The 20907-nt window shown below is 40.4% G+C and overlaps 1 protein-coding gene across 1 annotated transcript in view; it reads right to left on the bottom strand.

The window, feature by feature from the left end:
* LOC139720089 (condensin-2 complex subunit D3-L-like) overlaps nucleotides 1–20562 on the bottom strand; it is a 39876-nt gene extending 19314 nt beyond the window's left edge. Inside the window, exons 1-17 of the mRNA XM_071631461.1 lie at nucleotides 20397–20562; nucleotides 18729–18893; nucleotides 16780–16941; nucleotides 16119–16453; nucleotides 14729–14862; nucleotides 12939–13038; nucleotides 12411–12529; nucleotides 11416–11614; nucleotides 9975–10044; nucleotides 9256–9343; nucleotides 7868–8018; nucleotides 6923–7139; nucleotides 6069–6154; nucleotides 4783–4946; nucleotides 4031–4216; nucleotides 1316–1418; nucleotides 345–644 (exon numbers count right to left, since the gene is read on the bottom strand). Of these exons, the coding sequence (XP_071487562.1) occupies nucleotides 345–644; nucleotides 1316–1418; nucleotides 4031–4216; nucleotides 4783–4946; nucleotides 6069–6154; nucleotides 6923–7139; nucleotides 7868–8018; nucleotides 9256–9343; nucleotides 9975–10044; nucleotides 11416–11614; nucleotides 12411–12529; nucleotides 12939–13038; nucleotides 14729–14862; nucleotides 16119–16453; nucleotides 16780–16941; nucleotides 18729–18893; nucleotides 20397–20460 (2643 nt within the window). The 5' untranslated portion in view covers nucleotides 20461–20562. The remainder of the gene's footprint in view (nucleotides 1–344; nucleotides 645–1315; nucleotides 1419–4030; nucleotides 4217–4782; nucleotides 4947–6068; nucleotides 6155–6922; nucleotides 7140–7867; nucleotides 8019–9255; nucleotides 9344–9974; nucleotides 10045–11415; nucleotides 11615–12410; nucleotides 12530–12938; nucleotides 13039–14728; nucleotides 14863–16118; nucleotides 16454–16779; nucleotides 16942–18728; nucleotides 18894–20396) is intronic.
* Between the last annotated feature and the right edge of the window lie 345 nt (nucleotides 20563–20907).

Below are 20907 nucleotides of genomic sequence, written 5' to 3'. Positions count from 1 at the left end.
AATATCAATGGTAAGACATAATTTGTAAGTTTGTTTTGATATTTGATTTTATAACTGACTACAAATCCCAGCAGCAAAATCTAAACTGATGTGTAATTGGTTTTTCAATACAATGTACGGTATTTTTTTCCAAATCAATATTGCGAAGAGTGTTTTGTTTGCCTTTTCCCCTTACATAACATCATCAGAAAATGCCGATCTCTGTATGTTTGGGCTCAGAGAAAGGTGTTTGTTAAAATCTACTTCCTAAGAAAGTATTCTTGAATGCTTATAAAGGGTTTCACTGTAAATCTTGTTCACATCCCATGCTACGATCACCATCAACCTTGCTACATCAAAGATACCTTGTACAGTGTGTCCACCATAGCTCCAATCATGTTTGGGGAATCCAGCATCTTTATCAACCTCTCGCTGATCTCCATGACAACCCGCCTCCTCTCCTCCTCGGTGAGCTGCCCGGCCAGGCTCCCCATCACCGACAGCAGGCTGGCAAGGATCTCCGAGTCCGGCGACCCCTCGGCCGGGGCAGAGGGCACGGACCGGTCCAAGGGGTCAGAGGTCAAACGAGCCCAGGTTTGGAGGATGAGACCGGTGTCAAGATGCGGGCAGAAGTGACTGACCTCCGACAGGAACATCCAGGCAGCCTGGGGGTGGATCAGGATGAAGAATTGGAGTCAGGTAAGACACAACCATATGTCAATCTAATGATAGGCCAAACCCACATGTCAATCAAATGCTAGACCACACCCACATGTCAACCAAATGCGAGGCCACACCCACCAATATGCCTCAGTCAGACACCCTTGCACTGTACAAGCTGTTTAAAGGAACTGTGCAGTACTGGTTTAGGTGAGGATTCAGCTTGTAACATTTTGCGAGATATTTACAACCACTCTATGAATTTTATTATGATCACTTTTCTGGATATCTCAACCATTTCAAGGCCAATTTTCAACAAATAAACGTTGAATCCTTCTTGAAATTACATGCTCTTTCATATTTCCTAAGAGGTTTCTCATTATCTCACCAAATCAATGTTATATACTTGAATCCTCACCTCAACCAGTACTGTACAGTCTCTTTAACCCCTTGAAGTCTACTGTATACACCACATACTCTGCTGGTTTTCATTTTTGCAAATATTGCAAGTTAGATGCTATTTACAAATTCGACAACACAAGAAAATATCAACTCTCAACATGATCCCAACATGAAAGCATTATGCACGCATAAATTTCTCCATTCATATTCATGATTGTGGAGCACAGTAATGTACAGGAGAAATTCTCTTGCATATCAAGAATAAAAATCTTACCGTCGCATTGGCACCCTCTGTGTGAGTGGAGAGCCCTCTGACAAGCGAGGGCGTGAGGAGCTTCTGTCTGGCCCACAGCCGACAAACTCGCTGGAAGTATACCCTGGATTGATGAGATCAACATGATGAGTTTACAACACTTCTTCAGGAGATATCACAAGTCAAAATAAACCTCCGTCAACCATGAAGAAAATATTGCAGTCAAATCGGACGCAACTTTTCTATTCTCTTGTAAGAAATGAGAAAATATTTTAATTTTCAGAGAGCGTGCTGCACAATCATACAGTGTAGACTTGGTAGATCTGTGTCGATAAATCTCTGCACTACAGTGACATTTGGTGGGTGTGAATACAATGAGAAAAGTTCAAGGAAACACGGGCAGTACTGGATTTAAAGACCTAGCAGCATGGACAAACCGTAAGAACTCAGCTGCCTTGACTCGGATATAACTGGTATTCGGAAATCCCCGTAACAAATTGTGTTCAGTTATATACGAAGCACACACGCAACACAGGAATCTTGGACTGGAGTTTAGCTTTACAGATGAGCATATGTGTCAGAGCATATAAGGTAACTGTATCCGCTGATGAACAATACTATTCTAGCAGGTTAATTTTTGAAATATATCCCGTTGGCAGTGAATGAAGATTGACTCTATTGGATTACTGTATACGCCATATATTTCGCAGGTCTAAATTTTCGCGAATCGGGAATTCCCGACAATTTTGCAAGTGTTTAAATTCGCGATCGTATAGTCTGTACTGAACAGAGAAATGTACATGCATACGTCACATTCACATCGGGATCAGAGTCAATATTTTCGCGTGTCTTTAATTTCGCAAATAGCACCCGACTTGCGAAATTCGCGAAAATAAAAACCTCGCGAAATATTCGGCGTATACAGTAACCTTCTCGCCTCACACTACCTGGTCTTTAACCCTGTCTGTGCCAGGAACTTTAGACAGTCTGTACAATGCTACAGGGTTTACTGTGTCAATCAGCACGCAAAGCATACAGAGGGTTAAAGAGAAAAAAAAGAGACCCTTCTCTTTGTGAAGAGCATATCCTCAAAAAGGGTAGTCTAGTTCTGGATCCTTTTTATCAATTCTTTTTTCGCAGACTATGCACAGTAAGGCGAGTGATAGCTCGATTCCAAGAGCTGCTGCCCCTGAGAGAAAAGGGTTCAGTGTAACTGCTCAATGCTGATGACTTTCTCTGAGAATTTTGTTTTGTTTTGTTTTGTATGTTTGTTTGTTTCTTTGTTTTTTTCAGGGAGAAAGGCATGAAGCACTTGTGTGTGAACTTTTGACCTCAACGTCAGCACATTGAGTCATTGCAGTGGACCCTTTTTTTCTTGGGGCAGAAGTTCTCAGGATCATACCATCACTAGGCTTAACGTGTGTAGTTGGCGTAAAAAGCATCGATGAAAAGGGTCCAGAACTAGACTACAACTAGAAATGTCGCTATGGCGACTGGTATGCCTCCGCCATAATGCATGATTCTCCTAATAGGTCTAGATAGTACATGTGGACAATGTGTGATTACATTTTCACAAAACTGGCAAAATACTGAAATGACAAGTTTGTCACAAATGTGTTGAATGTTCACCTTCCTTGACCTTGGTTTCATTGGATGAATAGGAGAGCATGTATTTGGGGATTTAAGGACTTTAACTTGACTTTGACCCATTCATACATTTATGCATTGAGTAATTTTCATGGTACTGGTATGGGGAGAAAAAGTGCAATTTCTGTACTGAATAGTAAATTGTTACCATGTTCATCTGGCCTTTGACCCTAAAATTCATAAGATAATCACTTTCAGGTAGAACGTGCATAAATATGCAGTAAGTTTCACGATAAATTGAGCCACTTCCGAGATATGGAGGAAAAAGTTAGTTCAGCGCTTTCACTTGATCTTTGACCTTTTGACCTTTGAGGCAAAAAACAAAAGAAAAAAAAAACTTTCCAGAGAATCTCTATTAGGTTATACATGCATACACCTAGTGTAAAAAAAGATAATAATCCTGCTGGCATTGCATAAACATGAAGGAAATAGTAAAATTTTGAAGTGTTGCCCTTGACCTTTGACCCCTGACCTTTGACCCAATGAACCCTACATTCTCTAGATAATCACTGCCAGTCAGTACATGTATATACTATGTTCCATGAAGATACCTTGAACAATTTTCCAATTTACAGAGAAAAAAAAAGTTTTAATACTTTTACTCCACCTTTTGACCTTTGACCTTTGACCTCATGACCCAAGCTTTCACCAGAAATTCTAAATTGGGTAATACATGTATACACTAAGTTTCAAGAAAATATCTTCAGGCATTGCATAGATATGGTGGAAATAGTGAAATTTCATGTATTTGACCTTGACCTTTTGACCTTTGACCATGAGCTAGTGCACCCAAAAGTTGATAGGCACAACTTCACCCCCTAATACACATACATGCCAAGTTTCATTAGGATACCTCAACAGCTTTTGATAGTTACCTTGTCCACAAAATTCATTACGGACGGACGGAAAGACGGACGGACGGACGGACGGAAGGAAGGACGAACGGACGGACGGACGGACGGACGGACGGACGGACGGACGGACGGAAGGACGGACGGACGGACAACCCGAAAACATAATGCCTCCGGCACCACTTCGTGGCGGAGGCATAAAAAGGGTTACCCTGTCCCCATGACTCTCCTTTCTTACCTCAGACTACAAAGTTCTGGCTGCATGAGCTGGGCCAGTAGACTCCACGCCAGGAGTTTTCTAGCCTCGGTGGCTCCTGGCCGACAGACTCCATCAAGGACCAGCTCCTGTAGCAGCTGGAGACACTTCTCAGAGGCGGAGGACTCACGGTCTGACACCACAGGAAGGACACCCTGGAGCCACACCCTGGAAAGGATGATCACGTGATGAGTAGGACGGTCACATGATGTATGGGATAGTCAAATGATGTGCGGGGTAGTCACATGATGTGTGGGATGGTCACATGATCAGCCCACATAAACATGACTGAAGTGAAGCAATACTTATGAACTTCAGTCCTTTCGCTGATTTCATTTTTTTTTTAAAGAACACATTCCCTCGACTTATCTATACTGATTGAAAGATATATCAGTTATTCCTCCTGCTTTCTGAATGACTTAAGTCAAGTACTGTTTCATGAAGCTAAAAAAAAAGAGAAAATATATTTGATTTTTAAGAATATGTTTTAATATTGTTTTCTATACATCTGAGTACAAAGTGCTGTAGTCTTTTCATCCAGTCACAACTGCACCAAAACTTTAAAATCTAAAGATTTTGAATGAATTATCCAATTCTCCTCACCCTTCACTGATGTGTTGTACTGAAATGGCTGCATTTTCTTCACTAACATTATTCATATTTGAGTTGCATTCTCCTCTAATATAAGATAAATGTGACTGAAGAGCATTCAGAAAATAACAATCCATCCCAACCTCTGCACCCTTTCATCTCTGGGGTTTTCTTTCAACAGGCTGGTGAGGGAGTCTAAGGCCTGCTTGCGGACAGACAGGGCAGTGTCGTGGCAACGCTCCCGCAGGATCTCCAGAAGCTGCAGGTCAAAGGTCATGCACTGCAGCTTGAAGACGTTCTCCAAGGCCTGATAATGAGGACAGAAATGATCACATGGCTTGAGAGATACACAGACATAGATGTACTCTCAAAATAGATTGCCTTGCTAACATAATCTATTGAAGACTGCCTTTTCTGAACACCCACTTTGTTTCTTAAAAATTTTGTAAACTCAGAGGCCCGAATTCACGAAGGTGGTACAGATGAAACCATGGTTTGAACCATGGACAAAAACCATGGAGCGCCAAATGTCGCATGGAATATTTCATTACGAAATCAGTCATAATGAAAATCAGACATTTCGTCGATGAAATTATTATTTTGTAACAAAATGAACATTTTGTGCACAAAATGATAATTTCGTTAACGAAACAATCATTTTGTCGACGAAATGACCAATGTCGCAATGAAATATTCGGTGCGACACTTGGCGCTCCATGGTTTTTGTCTATGGTTTAAACCATGGTTTAATTTGTACCGCCTTCGTGAATTCGGGCCAGAGTGGCAATTCAATGATGAAAGGATAATTTTGAAGCAAGTTCCTACTATAAACTTGATGTGTGAACAAGAAAACTGCAATGGCACTGTGATCTTCTTGCACCAGCTAAGCTAGGTGCCAGCTTCCTATTGGGTACTGGATCGCATGCTCTACGATGTGTGAATATGTGCATGAGTGCACACACACACATTATGAGCCTTATATTACGTACACATCATGTAAATCTGTCATGCTTTCACACTTTGAGTTACAGACCTTTTAAGCACAATATAATCCAAGTCCTGATATTGATGTATGTGTACCATCATTTGTACATAGACAAAGTTTTAAACTTCAAAGGCTCTTAGATGGATGATCCCTCTCGCAGCTTAGAACATGCACACACCCCAAAACAGCAGCCCCGGCCCCCCACATTCTTGGTTCAACTCTTTGATGGACGCCACCTCTGACAACCTACACACCCCTCTGCACATTGGTAGATTTCAAGTTTGGTGCTAGTGCTAGTGCTAGTGCTAGCTCCAAAATAACTGCCTTAAATTAAGCTCCAATACCGATCAACGAAGCAATACCGATCAAAATTATCAATCACCAGCACTAGGTGTGGGAATCGGGATGCCGCTAGACGATCTTGAGGTATCTAAGATGACTTACCTGCAGGGCTGCTTTCCTCACGCCAACCTTGTCATCACAGACTCTCTGCTTGAGACAGGACAGTAAGCTGCTGCTACCTGCAAAACCTACAGAAGTAATGACGCCTGTATCAAAGACTCTGATCTTGAACGGACAAGTGTCTTTCCATTCAGGTGTATGTCACTATCATAGGTATCACAAAATAATTCAACCTGCCTGTATTAGGTGTAATCCAGTAGTAAGCAAAACCTTACAGTAGAATCGCACGACGATTGTAGCTAAGACTTTAATCTTGAACAGACGAATGTCTTTAAATTTAGGTGTACAAGTCACTATTATAGGCATCACAAAATAATTCAACCTGCATGTATTACCTTTAATCTACAGGTAGCAGCAAATGATAATGTATTTGCTCACGCTGGAGAAAAAAAAAAGTCAATACTGGAAAAGGGTATAATACAATTTCTCTAGAATAACACAAGTTTAGATTGCTGCATTGTGTACTTTGACAGAGAGAGAGAGAGGGCAAATACTCCCCACCTATGTTGTATTTTAAACACGCCTCATAAATTACATGTTCAAAAGAGTCAAGAAAACTATAACTCAGATGTCCATCAGTAGTTTATTCTAATGTTTCTTTCAATGCTTACGGAATAATGTCAAGCATTTTCTTCTTTTCTTTTCTTTTTTTTAATTGGAATGATAACATATAGTGTAAATATACATGATTACACGAAGCAACAATATAAATGCGGCCTGTATCAAGTAAGTTAAGACAAGCAAATAAAGTTTTTTTTCTCTCTAACAAGTTTTTTCTAAGCTTTGAAAGCCCATTACTAAGATTCTGTGATTACATGACTCCGCCCCTTAGTTACCTTCTCCATTCTCTTCTCCAAAGAAGAGAGCTGGGGACCCTCCCATCAGGTTTCCGGGGGTGGCCCCCTTCTTTGGTTCGGAGGGACGTTCCTCTGGTTCGGCCTCCTGTGCGGTCTCAATGCTCATCTCTTGCTGTCCTTCCTCACCGGCTGCCTTCCCACAATCCATTGCTGCCTTCCCAGCATCCTCTGCAGCATCCTGGCCACTTTCAGAGGTCTTCTCTGGTTGCACAGTAGCAGGCCCCTATCAAACATCAGAAATGATTTGGTTATTAGATACAGGAAACAACGCATCCACACAAGAAATATCTCTGGTTGGACGCATTCAAATTTCACCTATTTACATATATTTTTAAGCTACCATCTAAGCTCTTCTACATATCATTATGTGCTTGTCAGAACAAAGGGCGCATGCAATTTAAGAAAGGTGTGCCTGATAAAACGATGTGAGCTCATGGCAGGTGCGCGTTATACTTACTCACCTCACATGCGTTTGTGCCGTTCTGCTGGGCACACAATGATAAATGACAACTTTAACTGCAATTACATTAAAAGTAATCAGTGCAAACAGAGAACATCCACTTTGTCTTTGCCTAAGCTCCCCGGATAAACAGAAAAAAAAAAAATTGAATTGGGATTGACATTTGATCTCATTAATTAGAGCTCCTTAATATTTCATCTTGTTCGAAATCTTGTATCATTGCACTCAGGACCATTCCTTATTTGCAACACTACACACTGCCACTGGTCCGACGGTCCCTGACCAGTAAAAATCACTGTCGGACCAGTAACTTCTTCAGGAATTGACCAGCAAAAAAATTGAAAAACTGGGTACCTACTGGTCCGACAGAAGGGTTGAACCAGTAGAAAAAAAGATAGGTTAGTGTGCAGTCCTGCTATTTGTATACCAGGATCTCCACAGCAGGAGGCCTCACTCCCACCCACCTTATTCTGGACCGCCTCTGTGAGCACCATGATGGGAGTGACACCAGTCTTGGCCGTCGGAGCGGACAGCATGCTTCCAATGGACTGACCGGCTCCCTGGCCAGCGAGGGCGGTAAACTGGGCAAAGCAGGAGAGGGCCTTGGCTCGGACGCTGTTTGGAATCAATTTAAACGAGATGGCAGCTGGTATCAACTTTTAGAGAAAAATGTCCCTCTGGTGTCTTGAAGGGTAGCTGTCAATTTGGGGAAAGACTGGCGATAAATGCAGGAGGCTACAAAACACAACTTACCTTCTTGCTTAGAGCAACTGTTGAGGTCTAAAACTTATTCAAATTTATAATGCTTGCATTAGGATTTTTTTTTCAACTGATTGTCAAAATTGCCTTCATCGGCATAAATACACACAAATTGTTCAGCGTTTGGGAGGTAGCCATGATAAAAAAAGAGAAAAAGAATCATGGGCATAACCAGCATAAATACCCAAGTATGTACATGTATGCTTATGATTCTTTTTTTTAATCATACATGTAGCTTTTCACAAATATCCCATACCCTTCATGAATATAAGATATTCCCAAACTGTAGAACAAGGTTGAAAGCATTCTTGTTTCCCAAGAAAAACTAAACATCAAGAGGCTGGTTGCACTCTGTCTAAAATTCTAGAAAGTTTTCACATCACTATAATGTTTCATCTTCACACTACATATTGAGCTAAGAATTGTCCAGTCAACTGTACACGTCATTTACGAAATGGAGTCTGTCCTGACAATTTTTATGTGGCTGAATGCACGATAAAGAACCAAAGAAATATGATTACTGTAAAAGTGGATATTTTCGTGCGACTAATTTTTCGCGCTTGGCGGGGTCAGAAGAGTTTCGCGTGTTTTTAATTCCGCGGAATCAAGACATCACGCACAGGAACATATGGCAAGGAAAATATTCGCGTGCTTTTATTTTCGTGCTAGTTTCTGGTTGCGCGAAATGCGCGAAAATTTCAACACCGCAAAAATTTCCACTTTTACAGTACCCTCTATAAAGATGATATACAGCCATACCTGACACAAAAGCTCATATTTTTGCAGATGTAAATTTAAAAATATCAGTCAGCTCACAAAATTGACAGGTTAAAATCATGTCAAGAAAAAAAAAAAAATTATGAAAAATAATTTACAAATAAAAACACTACGAAACATACTGCATATGATTATCTATATTCTAAGTCTCAGTCAATTCCACTGAAATTTATAATAATTGATTGAAGTTTAACCTGTTAAGGATGGACTGATTTTGCTACAACATGCATTTCCCATAGACAACTGCCCGAGTATACTTAGGACTCGTCCTCAACGGGTTAATTGTGAGAAGATGTGAGGAGACAATGATACTCACGTGGGAGCCTTATCGGAGCAGCGTGATATCATGATATCTAGGAGGAATCGGTGGGATAAAAACTGCTGCTGCTCCGTTCCAGCTTCACCTAACAGAAAGAAAGAACATCATAGAGAAAGTAAGAAAGAAAGAGAGAGAAAAAAAGGCCAGACAGAGACAAGTACGAAACAAGAGAAAAAAAGACAGAGAGACAGAAAGATGTGGGTGGAGACAAAGAGAACATTGATGAGAGAACAGAGAATAATATTACTGGAAAGAGCTCTTTTAATTTAAACAATGTATTGAAATAAACTTTTAAAATGGTGATGTTCAATGTTGACTGTAAGAACTGTCAGCCTGTCTATGATAAATTTGCAACTCTTGTACATTGTATGAGAAGCAGAACCAGTATAATGTAGCTAATCAGCACAAATGAAAAAAAAAAAGAAGTAAATTGCCCTCATATTTTGAGACAGAAACCTTTATCTTCCAAAATATGTTGCAATTTTAAGGATCAGTAATATATGTTTAGCAGATCCATTTAAGGAGCTTGTGGAAGATTCTATAACCAAAATGAACATTGGTTTATCATCAGAGCTCAAATGAAAGACACAATTTCATTATATGACATACGAAAACAAGCAGTAAAAAGTGTAAAGAGAATCCACAGCACCTCACAACAGAAAAGCGACATCTGGAGCTTAATGTGCTCAAACAAGAAGGTAAGATGAACAATATACCTGAAGTCTGTCTCTCTGGTCTTTCCAACAACGCACTCACCACCTCTAAGGCAAAGACTCGGTAGCTGATCTACACACGGACATAACAAAACTCACATTGATAAACAAAGACAATAATCAATTTAATCTTGGCCTGTGCATATTCATAATGAAGATCAGAGCAGAATAAGGAACCAAAGTGATGATGTTTCAATAGTCTTTAGTCATAGCTTGGATTGGAACCAGGTGTGACAACAAACACTCAGACCAGGTGAGGTTGTTTGGAACCAGTTTCCATGGTGATGAGTGGCTATGACATCACACTTTTGGTACTCTATAAAGTTTGAAGGTTTCAAAGTTGATGTAAGCACAACGCAACTTGACCTTACAGTATCCAACCCCTGACACAAAATACCACACCAGACTAAATCGGATAAAAGAAATGGACAATGTGACACCAACTGATATATAATGCTGAAACATCCATCATACTGCTCATCTTCTCTCAAGGTACATGAGGGACATCTTAACCCATTGAGGACAGGCTGATTTTGCTACAACACACATTCCCCATAGACATTTGCACGAGCATACTCGGGACTCGTCCTCAACGGGTTAATATCTGATGGAAATAAGAAGAATTCAAAGAACATTGTCCTTTTTCAGGAATTAAGGCATTAGGTCTCTGGATTTGGATTAGAAGTGAGTTTCTGTGTGACACAAGAGCTCAGGGGAGAGTAAATCTCATCTGAGCTTCAAATCATTTTAATGAAACTTCCTGCTGTGTTCAACATGGCAATTGCATTCCTTAACTGCAACTGCCATACACTGTATTTCAGGGGGTGTGAAAAACAACCACTATTTTGGGGGGGGGGGGGGGTTTCGTTTAAAAGTACTGACATGAAATACAAACTATATGTACTCATTCTTTAACAGACTTGATGTTGAAGTGTAGTGTTTTGAACCTAAGGAAATCTACCTCCCCTTACATATCTTTTGAATAATTCTGCACAACCTCAGACATCCTAACAAATCTCCAAGTATTCAATATTGAAAATTCAGGATGTGTTCATTCAAATAAAAAAAAAACAACAACATACAATCAGACATATAAAGAGAACACTACTGAGACGAGTCTTTTTAAATCCAAGCAATCAGAATCTGGTAAAATCACGAAACTAATGACTCCAGCTACTTTATATACGATCATACAGATGGCAATATCTGCTTGATTGGTATATCAATACTGGTAATGAATATATATATGACTACTCATAAGGTAGCGGTGCTGGGTGATAAATTAGAGAGAAATAGTGGTGGCAGATTAGGAATAAAAAAGCAAATATTCTATTGCGAACTTATTTGATCTTTTGGTGGTCTGCAATGAAGATAGCCTCACATATCAAATGTGAAGGATAACTATCAATACTGCCAGGAGGGGATCAAAGTGAAAGAAACCCACCTTGGCGTTCTTGGAGTAGAGGTAGAGCCATTTGACGAAGCTGGCCTCAGCCTCGGGGGGAACTCCAGCCAGCAGTCTGGCGATGGTGTGGGACACCCTCGTCCGATACTCCACCTTGTCCGGAACTTTGACGCACATGTGCTGCATGAGAACCCGTATGCAGGGCAGTGCTTTCTCCCCTAGCTGATTGTTCATGTGACTGAAACAAAGCATTGCAAAGCCGAACTAAGTCAAGGGCAACATCTAGAGATTCAAAAGAAACCACAGCCCAAATATAAATGTGGAGTCAGTGAGTACAGCAATATTAGTAGAGCACATTAGTGAAGGTTTGAGAAAAATTGGACACTCCATTCAAAAGATATGAATTGTTAAAAGTTTTGGTACAGTCATCGCTGGATAAGGAGACAACTACACTTTAAATTTCATAACTTCTGAAAGCGATTCTCCAATTTTCTTTGAACTTTCACTGACATGTTCTACTGATATTACTGCTTTCACTCAATCCATATTTACATTTGGGTTTTAGTTTCCTCTAAGTCAGAGTGGTTCAAAGCAGCCTTTGAGAAGATCAAATAATGACACTAAAAGAAAAAAAAAAAGAATAAAAATTTTTTATAAAGTGTCTTTTCATTAAAATACTGATCAAAACACTTTACCAAGTATAACTGTAACAATAACAAGCTCAAGGAGAAAATAGGAACTTTTTTAGAACACATTTATCAGACTTGCATTTAATTTGGTGATAACTAATTGTAAAATAAGGGAGGGTTTGATATTCTCATTCAGGATGTGAGGAAACAGTTGATTTTTCAGGAAGCCTTAAACAGAATCAATGAGATTTAATAGATTTGGCATTGTACAGCATTGCGATTAGCTAAGAGGAGACAGATTTTGTTGTATTTTCCATAGACTTTCTTTGCATGATATTTGATTTTTGGGAATGGGCTGCCATATTGGGAAAACGAATCAAAAAAAAAACAAAGAAAAGGTCAAACCTTGCAAATGCTTCGGCGTGGTCTTTCATCAGCTGGATGTGCTTTGGAATGGTTGCCATGGCAACGGACCGATTCTCACCAATCAGCATCAGGATGTTGGGCAGGAGGTGATTGAAAACCTGGGATGGTAACCAATCAGAGATCAGAATTTGAAAGAAACTAAAGAGCAAAGAAATAATCAAAGGTTGAAAGAAATAATACTGCCATGGCTTGGAGCATCTAACATCTAGTAAATTCTACCAGGTGTAAGATTGTGCTATTCGTAAACTTTTGCTTTGCTCTTCTAGATGAATTCAAAGAGAGAGAGAAAAAAAGTACTACTCTTTCTAAGTTTCATGCATTTTATTGAAAGTTCTAGATTATCAAATGTAAGGTGCAATGAATTATTGGTTGTTTTTTTTTAATGTTTGCTCTTGTGTTTGAATAAGAAACACTTGGTAGAAGAGGGAAAGTGGTTGTTTTGCCATGGTAACAAGACACCGACTACAACAAGATCATTCCAGCTGACCAAAGCCAGCTTGCACTCACCATCCTAAGCATCTGGGAAGGATCGCCATGGGAACCAGAGCAGAGCGCCTCCATGCCAAGGAAGGCGAGATGACTGATGCTGTACACTTCATCCAGGGAACTGTGAGAAGAGAAATTATCAAAAAATGAGAGCAGAGACTTGTTTTGTGTTTTCCTGTTTGTATGAAGGTCTCACTGAAGTCTCTGGTATGGAAGTCGAGGAAACTGCAAAATATATGATTTCATAACACACTTGCAAATTTGACACAGGTTCAAGTATTAAAAAATCTTCACTACCTAATGTCCAACATTAAAAGCTAAAACAATGTTTAAAAAAGTAAAAACTTTTATCACTTTCATTGTACATTTATATGTCTTTACAGTACCAGAATGGAGTTGTTGTTCATTTTTGTTTTGTTTTGCTTTGTTTTTTATTGCAAAAATATACTCACATTCTATACATTTCATGACATTGATGTGATGACCTCTTGGGATTTTCTATCAATGTGATAGATTATCCAACACCTAATTAGAATGTAGCTATCCTATTGGTTGTTTGCCCATCACGTGACATTTAGCTAAAAGTTCCATCGCACGCTGTGGCTGTCAGCCGTGCGATTTTGTTTGAGCAAAAATGGATAGCGCATGGCTGACGTCACCCATTTCAATTCCAATGGGAGTCCCATTTTAACTCACAATTGACTCGAAGTTTTCGTTCCATTGCACGGCTCAAATGTCACAATAAACAAACATTTGCCATGCGTACTCAACAATTACAAGTGCGCTAAAATGCGCATACATTTGTCACTCATTTTTGTAAACAACTTCAACCGATCGGCTTGGCGTTCGTATGTATGTACACGGTGACTGTGACTGTGCGGCTACTCATACGTCTTTCACAGAAAATGGTTCCATTTCTGTGCTAAATTCAAGAATCTGTGTGGACCACATCTGTTGACATTCGAGGTGTTGTATAAAACAAATAGTGTATGGTCTTTACTCGTGCAATGGAACAAAATTTCGCACTCGTGACCATTCACTATTTGTATTCATATAATGCCTAAATAGATCCTTGTCATTTGATTGGTTGTTTGACATTGATCATTCATCCCATTTCACTATGACGTCTCCATTTACCGTGCAATTGTGGCTCCATTTACAGTGCAATTTTGGATAAATACGATTTGCTCCATTGCATGCACACCGGGAGCTAAGTGAAAGATGAAATCTTTGATCCATTCAACTTGGCTGCGCCTCGTTGTATGGATCCTTTCATCTTTCCCCTCATGAAATATTCTGTCCATTGCACTCATAAATATTCATTATTTGTACAATATGAGGAGGCAGAGAAGTCATTTGCCAAGATGGGTCCTCATGTGAGAGTGAAGTCCAGTTCATGATGCACAAAATTGATCACAGATGCTACGAGAGAAGGACTCCAAAGAAATGGAATTCTGTTTCCTTCTCTCCTTCTTTGACTGCATGGCAATAGCTCTGCTGGTTTCAAAAGACTTTGTGCCTAGTGTACTCTGTATCACATCCTGCTACAGATGGAAAAAAGGTTTTGTATATGAGTGGTTTTGCAATGTGAATGTTTGATATATCTTTCCCATCAATCTCTTAACAAAATTTGAAGCAGAATATTTACAGATTCATTTCTATACTTTTAATATTTTGCGATGACTTTAGGATGGTACCGTTTTCTTTCCAGATTCAGACAATAAAAAAGCACACTGTTTGGAGATGAATTTCTGCTAGACAAGGACTGATCAAACTCCTGTTAGAATGAGTGGAATGAAGAGAAAACTTACATGTTGTTGCCAAAAGTGTCATCCCAGGCCTGCTCGGTAGGGGTACGACTGACCTCCGCCAGACGCATCATGACATGGTCGATGATCTGATCTGAGCTCTTCAATGGAACACTTCGCAGCATGTAGACTACCTCCTACGTAGCACAAAAGGCAAGCACAAAATAAGGTGGGGGGGGGGGGAGCTGGAGTAAACTGCATTAACGATAGCTTGTAGAAGATGTGTCTTCACCTCACGCATAAAAACAACTTCACTTTAATACTGAAAAGCAGAACTTTCCACATGAGTAATTTTTCGCCCTCAGCCAGGTAGGATGAATGGCGTGTGATTTTATTTTAACAGATGGTCGCAATTAAGCCAGCACCTCAAACAGCCGAGTGCTACCATGGCAGTTAATGGCTTTGGCAACATATACTACAGTAAAAGGTAACAGGTCCACATTAAAACAGCACACTCATTCAAGCTACAGGACTAGGGAGAGTGCAAAAAACAATATACCTACTGCACCTTGAGATCACATATCAAAGGGATGGTAGAGTATTGGTGGAGATGAGAATTGGGCTTTTAACTTTTTGCGAGATAACAAGAAAACACTTATGAAATAGTACAGAGTATACCATTTTAAGAGAAATTCAAAGTTTATTTGATGAAAATTGGGTTTGGCATTACTGAAAAATCCAAAAACAAAGTAAAACAAAGAGATCATAAAAAAGTGTGGGTCCCACACTTTATAATATCAGAATCGCTCTGTTTTGGATATCTCGGCCATTTCAAAACCAATTTTATCAAATAAACGTTGAATTCCTCACGGAACTACATGCTCTTTAATATTTCACAAGAGGTTTCTCATTATTTCACCAAAAATGTTAGAAATCTGAAATTAGGTCTCAACCAAAACTATACGATCCCTTTAACAGCAAAAAAAAACCTGGTGCGATTGGGTGTTTATGTTCATACCGGTTTCATGTCATGTAAAATGCGCAATGACTTACACACCATGAAATTGTCCACTTTCATAGTGAATGACAGAATGTGCTGTTTATGATTCCATTTGATGGCAGTTGGGGGGAAAAGATTAAAGGCATATGTTGCAACTATCATCAGTTATGTTCTCTGCAATTAACATGACAGTTGTGCCAAGATCTTCTATGCTATGGACATACTGTACAGGATCCTAATGCAATTGCTCCAGTTGCGTTCCATGGCATTTTTAATCAGTAACCACACATGCTCACTATTACCGATAAAATTACATTTTAGGGGTTGGTTCTCTCTTAATGGCTCAAATCCTTAAAATGCAGGGTGACATGAGGGAGCGAGTTTTGTTACTCTTATATTACAACAAATAAAAACTATCTTCTGATGAGTTACATAGTAACAACTCCAACTTACCTTGGTGGCATGAAGAATAGCCCTCTGGATGCGATCCACCTCTTGTGTTGTCAAGGCAACCACCTCTTCCTCTTCATCATCATCATCATCACTTCCCTCCTCCCCCTGCCTCTCACCAGAGGCATTTTGCGAGGCGGCCCCTCCTGTGTTCAGCCTTCGAGATTTCGCACCCTGACCCTTTGACCCCTGACCCTGCCTGCTAGCTGGACGCTGCTGACCGCCCTTCTTAGTCTCCGCCCTCTTTCTCTTGTTGCTCTCTGATTTGGGCCACAGCTTGAAGGTGTTGAGAGCCTTCTCAAACAGCATGGGCTGTTGCACACGGTACGCACCACTGCCTGAATGGGAGAAAATGTATATTCCTAAGTTCCACTTAATGAAATATGTGCTGGATTTAAAGGTATCAGGAACGGTCTAATAACTGCTGGAAGAGCTAGATTCAGGAAGTCATATTTGAACAGAAGCATTATATGATGACCCACAATGCCTGTCAACATCAAATACTTGCTATAAAATTCTAATCCCTTGTGATGTATTTTAAATCAAATAATTATGCTACCAGTACCAATTTTTCATACACACAGACAAAGCACAACAATTGCATCATAACAGGAATCATACCTCTGATTTCGTAAAGAAACAGCAAAGTAAGATTATTGCTAACCTGGAATTTCCAACAGCAGGATGTAGAGATGCCCTGCTGTAATTGCCTGCTCTCTTTCTAACGCCGTTGAGGTCAGGCTGTCAACCCCGTCGATGAAATAGTACAGTCCAGCCAGCAGGGACCGAGGTACAATGCCATTCTCACAGAGCACATTCCAAAATCCTGGGGGGGGGGGGGGGGGGGGATCAGATGAATTTAAAGAGATAAATGTGAACTCAATTAGCAGCTCGAAAAAATATTACCTCTTGCAAGCCAAGTACCGTACATTGCACATAATGAATACTTCCCAGGTTTCCAACACTTTTTGTGAGAAAATGAAAAACTTCCTGTGAAATATGAATATGTGAATATGAAAGTGCACTAATTCTAAGAGGGATTTAAAGCATATTTCATGAAAATTGGTTTTGAAATCCTAACAAAACGTACCCTGGGACCTACCTTTTATTGAGATTGCTTTGTTTTGCTTTGTTTCACTTTGTTTTTTGATTTCTCAGCCATTCCAAAACTATTTTTCATTAGATAAGCTTTGAATTTTTTATTAAGTTGTTCCTAAGTACCGTACTTCATAAAAAATCAAAAGCTCAATCTTCATCTCAACCAATGTACAATGTACTATACCATTCCTTTTACCGGTACTAATGATCATCCTTGTTCAGTGTAGGTTTTGGGTTTGTCATTTTATTGGTTTAGCTACTGAAGGACCACAATAAATTTCCACATATACTATGGTACAATGGATTCATGTTCTACATGAAGTAGAATTAAAATTGTCTGGAATATATCCCATTAAGCGAGCCCATCAATTTGATTCTCTGTAATGAAACTAGAAGAGCACTTGGAGAGCACAGACCTCTGTCAAGCAGCTCATTTACTCCAATACCATGCTGAAAATTGCTCTATTTCCCAATTAAAAAGAGGCATGCTAACCTCATCAGCTTCCTGCTGCACAGAGCATTGAGCAGAGCATGTGCTTTAGAGCGCATATATGCAAAACCTCAAATATGCTCAGTTTGAACTCTCAAATTCATTGACCTAAAGTATTGGCCAGAAGATAAAAAAAAATAAACTTTAAAAATGCAAAAAAGAAAACCCTCCGAAAATGCAAAAAAAAAGAAAAATTCTCCCAGATCAGTAGGGTCAACATTTAATCATCTGTTCCTTGTGTCATTATCAAGTTTGCCTGTATCCAAATTCGTTCACAACTTCTTGAGTCATATTTTGCAGACAGACAAACAAACAAACAAACAAACAAACTTTTTTTAAGGCAATGCAGGCAAAGACATTTAACCTCTCTGGCACCTGGTGGAGGTAGGTGCTTGGGCAAGAGCACTGAAAATACAAAAAGAAAAGAAATGGGAGATGACATCAAGGAAAACAAACTCCCTGATCAATCCGTTGAGGACAAGTCCCAAGTATTCACTCAGGCAAGTGTCTATGGGAAATGCGTGTTGTAGCAAAATCAGTCCTTCCTCAACGGGACAAAGGGTGTGTATAGTTCTGGTTGGGGTGGGGATTTAGCTTTGAACGTTTTGCGAGATATTCAGAAACCACTCTATGAGATGTCACGGAGCATGCGGTTCTGGGGGGTATCAAAAGTTTATTTGATGGGGATCGGTTTTGGGATGGCTGAGATATCCCAGAACAAGGTGAAACAAAGAGATCCTAATAAGGGGCGTGGCCTGTCGCCTTTTATTATTATCACTTTTTTGGATATCTCAGCCATTTGACAACCAGTTTCTATCAAGTGAACATTGAATCCTTCTTGGAATTGCATACTCTTTCATATTTCATGGGAGGTTTCTCATTATCTCACTTAGGAATGTTCAAAACATGAATCCCACCTCGGCCAGTGCTGTACAGTCCCTTTAAGGTATGAGAACATTCCTCAAGGGGGCGTGTCTCGGCATGGGACCTGCCTGGCTTTCACAAGTAAAGTGCAGTGAACCTACCCTGAGGAAGAGTGGCAAAGTCAATCCTTGCCCACGGCGTGCAGACTTCAGTGGCATCTCGGAGGGAGGAAAGAATCTGCCGGTGATTGCTAAACAGCTCTTCCGCCCCTGTTGGGAGGTCAGGACTCTCTGTGAAGTCGCTGTTCCAAACAGCATTCACCCACCCTGTGGAGAGCAATGAAGAAAGAGGGTAAAATTGTTTTACAATATAATAATGACATTTTTATAGCGCATATAAGTGAATGTTCCCTATGCGCTTTACAATATCACAAAACATAATTTAAATCTTTACTTTCAAAATGCACATACATTACCGGTATACTAAGAAAAAATCAGTTCACAAATAAAGTGTATTAAAGTCTTACAATTTCCCCTTAATAGGGGATGGCTAGTAGTACCTGATTAGTGGGAATCAGCGGGAATGCTGGGGGGATGATTGTTCCAATCCTTGTGCCTTGTGGATTCATTTAAGAGTAGGCCTACATTTATTATATTACTGTTGTGTGAAAATTATTTGCTTCAGAATGGTCTCATATTCAAGTGACTAATGTGCAGTTCAGTGTTTCCAGGTTAGCATGCCTGTAGTGCTGTACAGTGACGGGGCAATCGATAACGGGCCGTTAACGATCGCCCTGACATGCCCCGGCTGATGTGTGCCCCGAATATGCCCCGACTCCCCGATTACATTACAAGATAGGTAATTTAAAGTTTACAGTGCTACACAGACTGATCTTTCGCTCAGCCAACATTGATTGATGATATGGATAATGTTAATGAAGAAGAAATTAGAACTGCATCCATATGATATCTTATGATAGTCTTGTTCGTTTGAGAAGCTCCTTTTGGCTTTATTTAATGTTACTTGTTACTTGTTGCAGCAATCCCATTCGCAGCTCCAAAGTACTCCAAGGAAGCTATACCGGGATGCAAATCGTGTCATGTGCCAGTGCGTGGAGGTGCCAAAGTGACAAGGTTGTGCATGTCTCTCTTATGACGTACAATAAAAGTGAGAGTGTCTGTGCAAGTAAAAACATTGGTCCCTTTTTACAGCATGTGGAACCCAGCAGGTTAGAATAGGAGGTAACTGCGACCAGCAGCCCCAACGTACAACGTAAGCGGCAATAGCGGGTCTCCGGGGCTAGTTAGGAGGTTGACCGAAAGATCGGTCTGTATCTGTCCGTCGGGGAATGTTCCGCGGAGACTGCGTCTGGCTTCACGGATCCCCTCGGAGGACAGCGTTAATGGCAAAATATAAAAGAGTCCTCCGGACAGACGGATCTTTCTGTCTAGTTAGGAGGTTGCATCTTGTTGATGAAGGGCAGTGCAACCTCTCTGAACATTTGCATTTTGGCACTGGATGGTTATGAGTATGGATGCCATGCCACTCCTACTTAACTAGCACTACAGTATACACCCATTCATACAAATATTCTGTTCAGTGTTTTATGTTAGGCCTGCTGTTGAGTGCTGTGTTGCCGAAATAACGAACGTCCACCAGACAGACGCCGCCGTGCGAAGCGTGTGTAACGTTTGGCCTACTGCTACTGGGACAGACTGCTTCGACAGGGCGGCCAGCCAGGGCAGCCGCCGGCTGGTGTGTTACTAATACTACGCTCTACGGACACGGTGTTACTGTCAGGTGATGTGTTTAGTAGGCCTAATGCGTACCTTCGTCTAAATCCTGAATTCCTATGCTCTTCAGGCACTCGGCTGTTTCCTTGTTACTGACCATTTCGTAACCTGTCTGTAGCACAGTACTCCTGATACTGCACAATATTGTAGAATTCCTGACTGTTTATCCGTTAGAATCTGAAAATCTTACGACGTGCTACACGTCGATTACTAGTATGCACACACAGTATACACACACAGAGCTAGAGAGACAGGCAGCGCAGCATGCAGGGTCGGTGCCGGTGGGCCACCATGTATTATTGTATACGTATGCGTAGCGCATCGCATCGTTACGGCATCGGAAACCGCCATCTGAATTCGTTCTTGCCGCGCTTGGCGCCGCGCTCTACTGTCAGATGCCTTTAGGCTTTCTTTCAGCGTTTACTCTTCTTAGGCAATTCAAATCATTTGATCCTAACATAATGGTGCTGTATTTACAAAACAAAATTTAAATTGCGTCCAAATATTATCTTTCACTTGTAAATATGATAATAAAAGCATTTTATTT

Source organism: Diadema antillarum, unplaced genomic scaffold, assembly GCF_040938485.1.
Source record: "Diadema antillarum isolate AM-2024a unplaced genomic scaffold, OU_Dant_1.0 scf00000010, whole genome shotgun sequence".
Classification (NCBI taxonomy): Eukaryota; Metazoa; Echinodermata; class Echinoidea; order Diadematoida; family Diadematidae; genus Diadema; species Diadema antillarum.
This window is presented reverse-complemented; position numbering and strand designations above follow the sequence as displayed.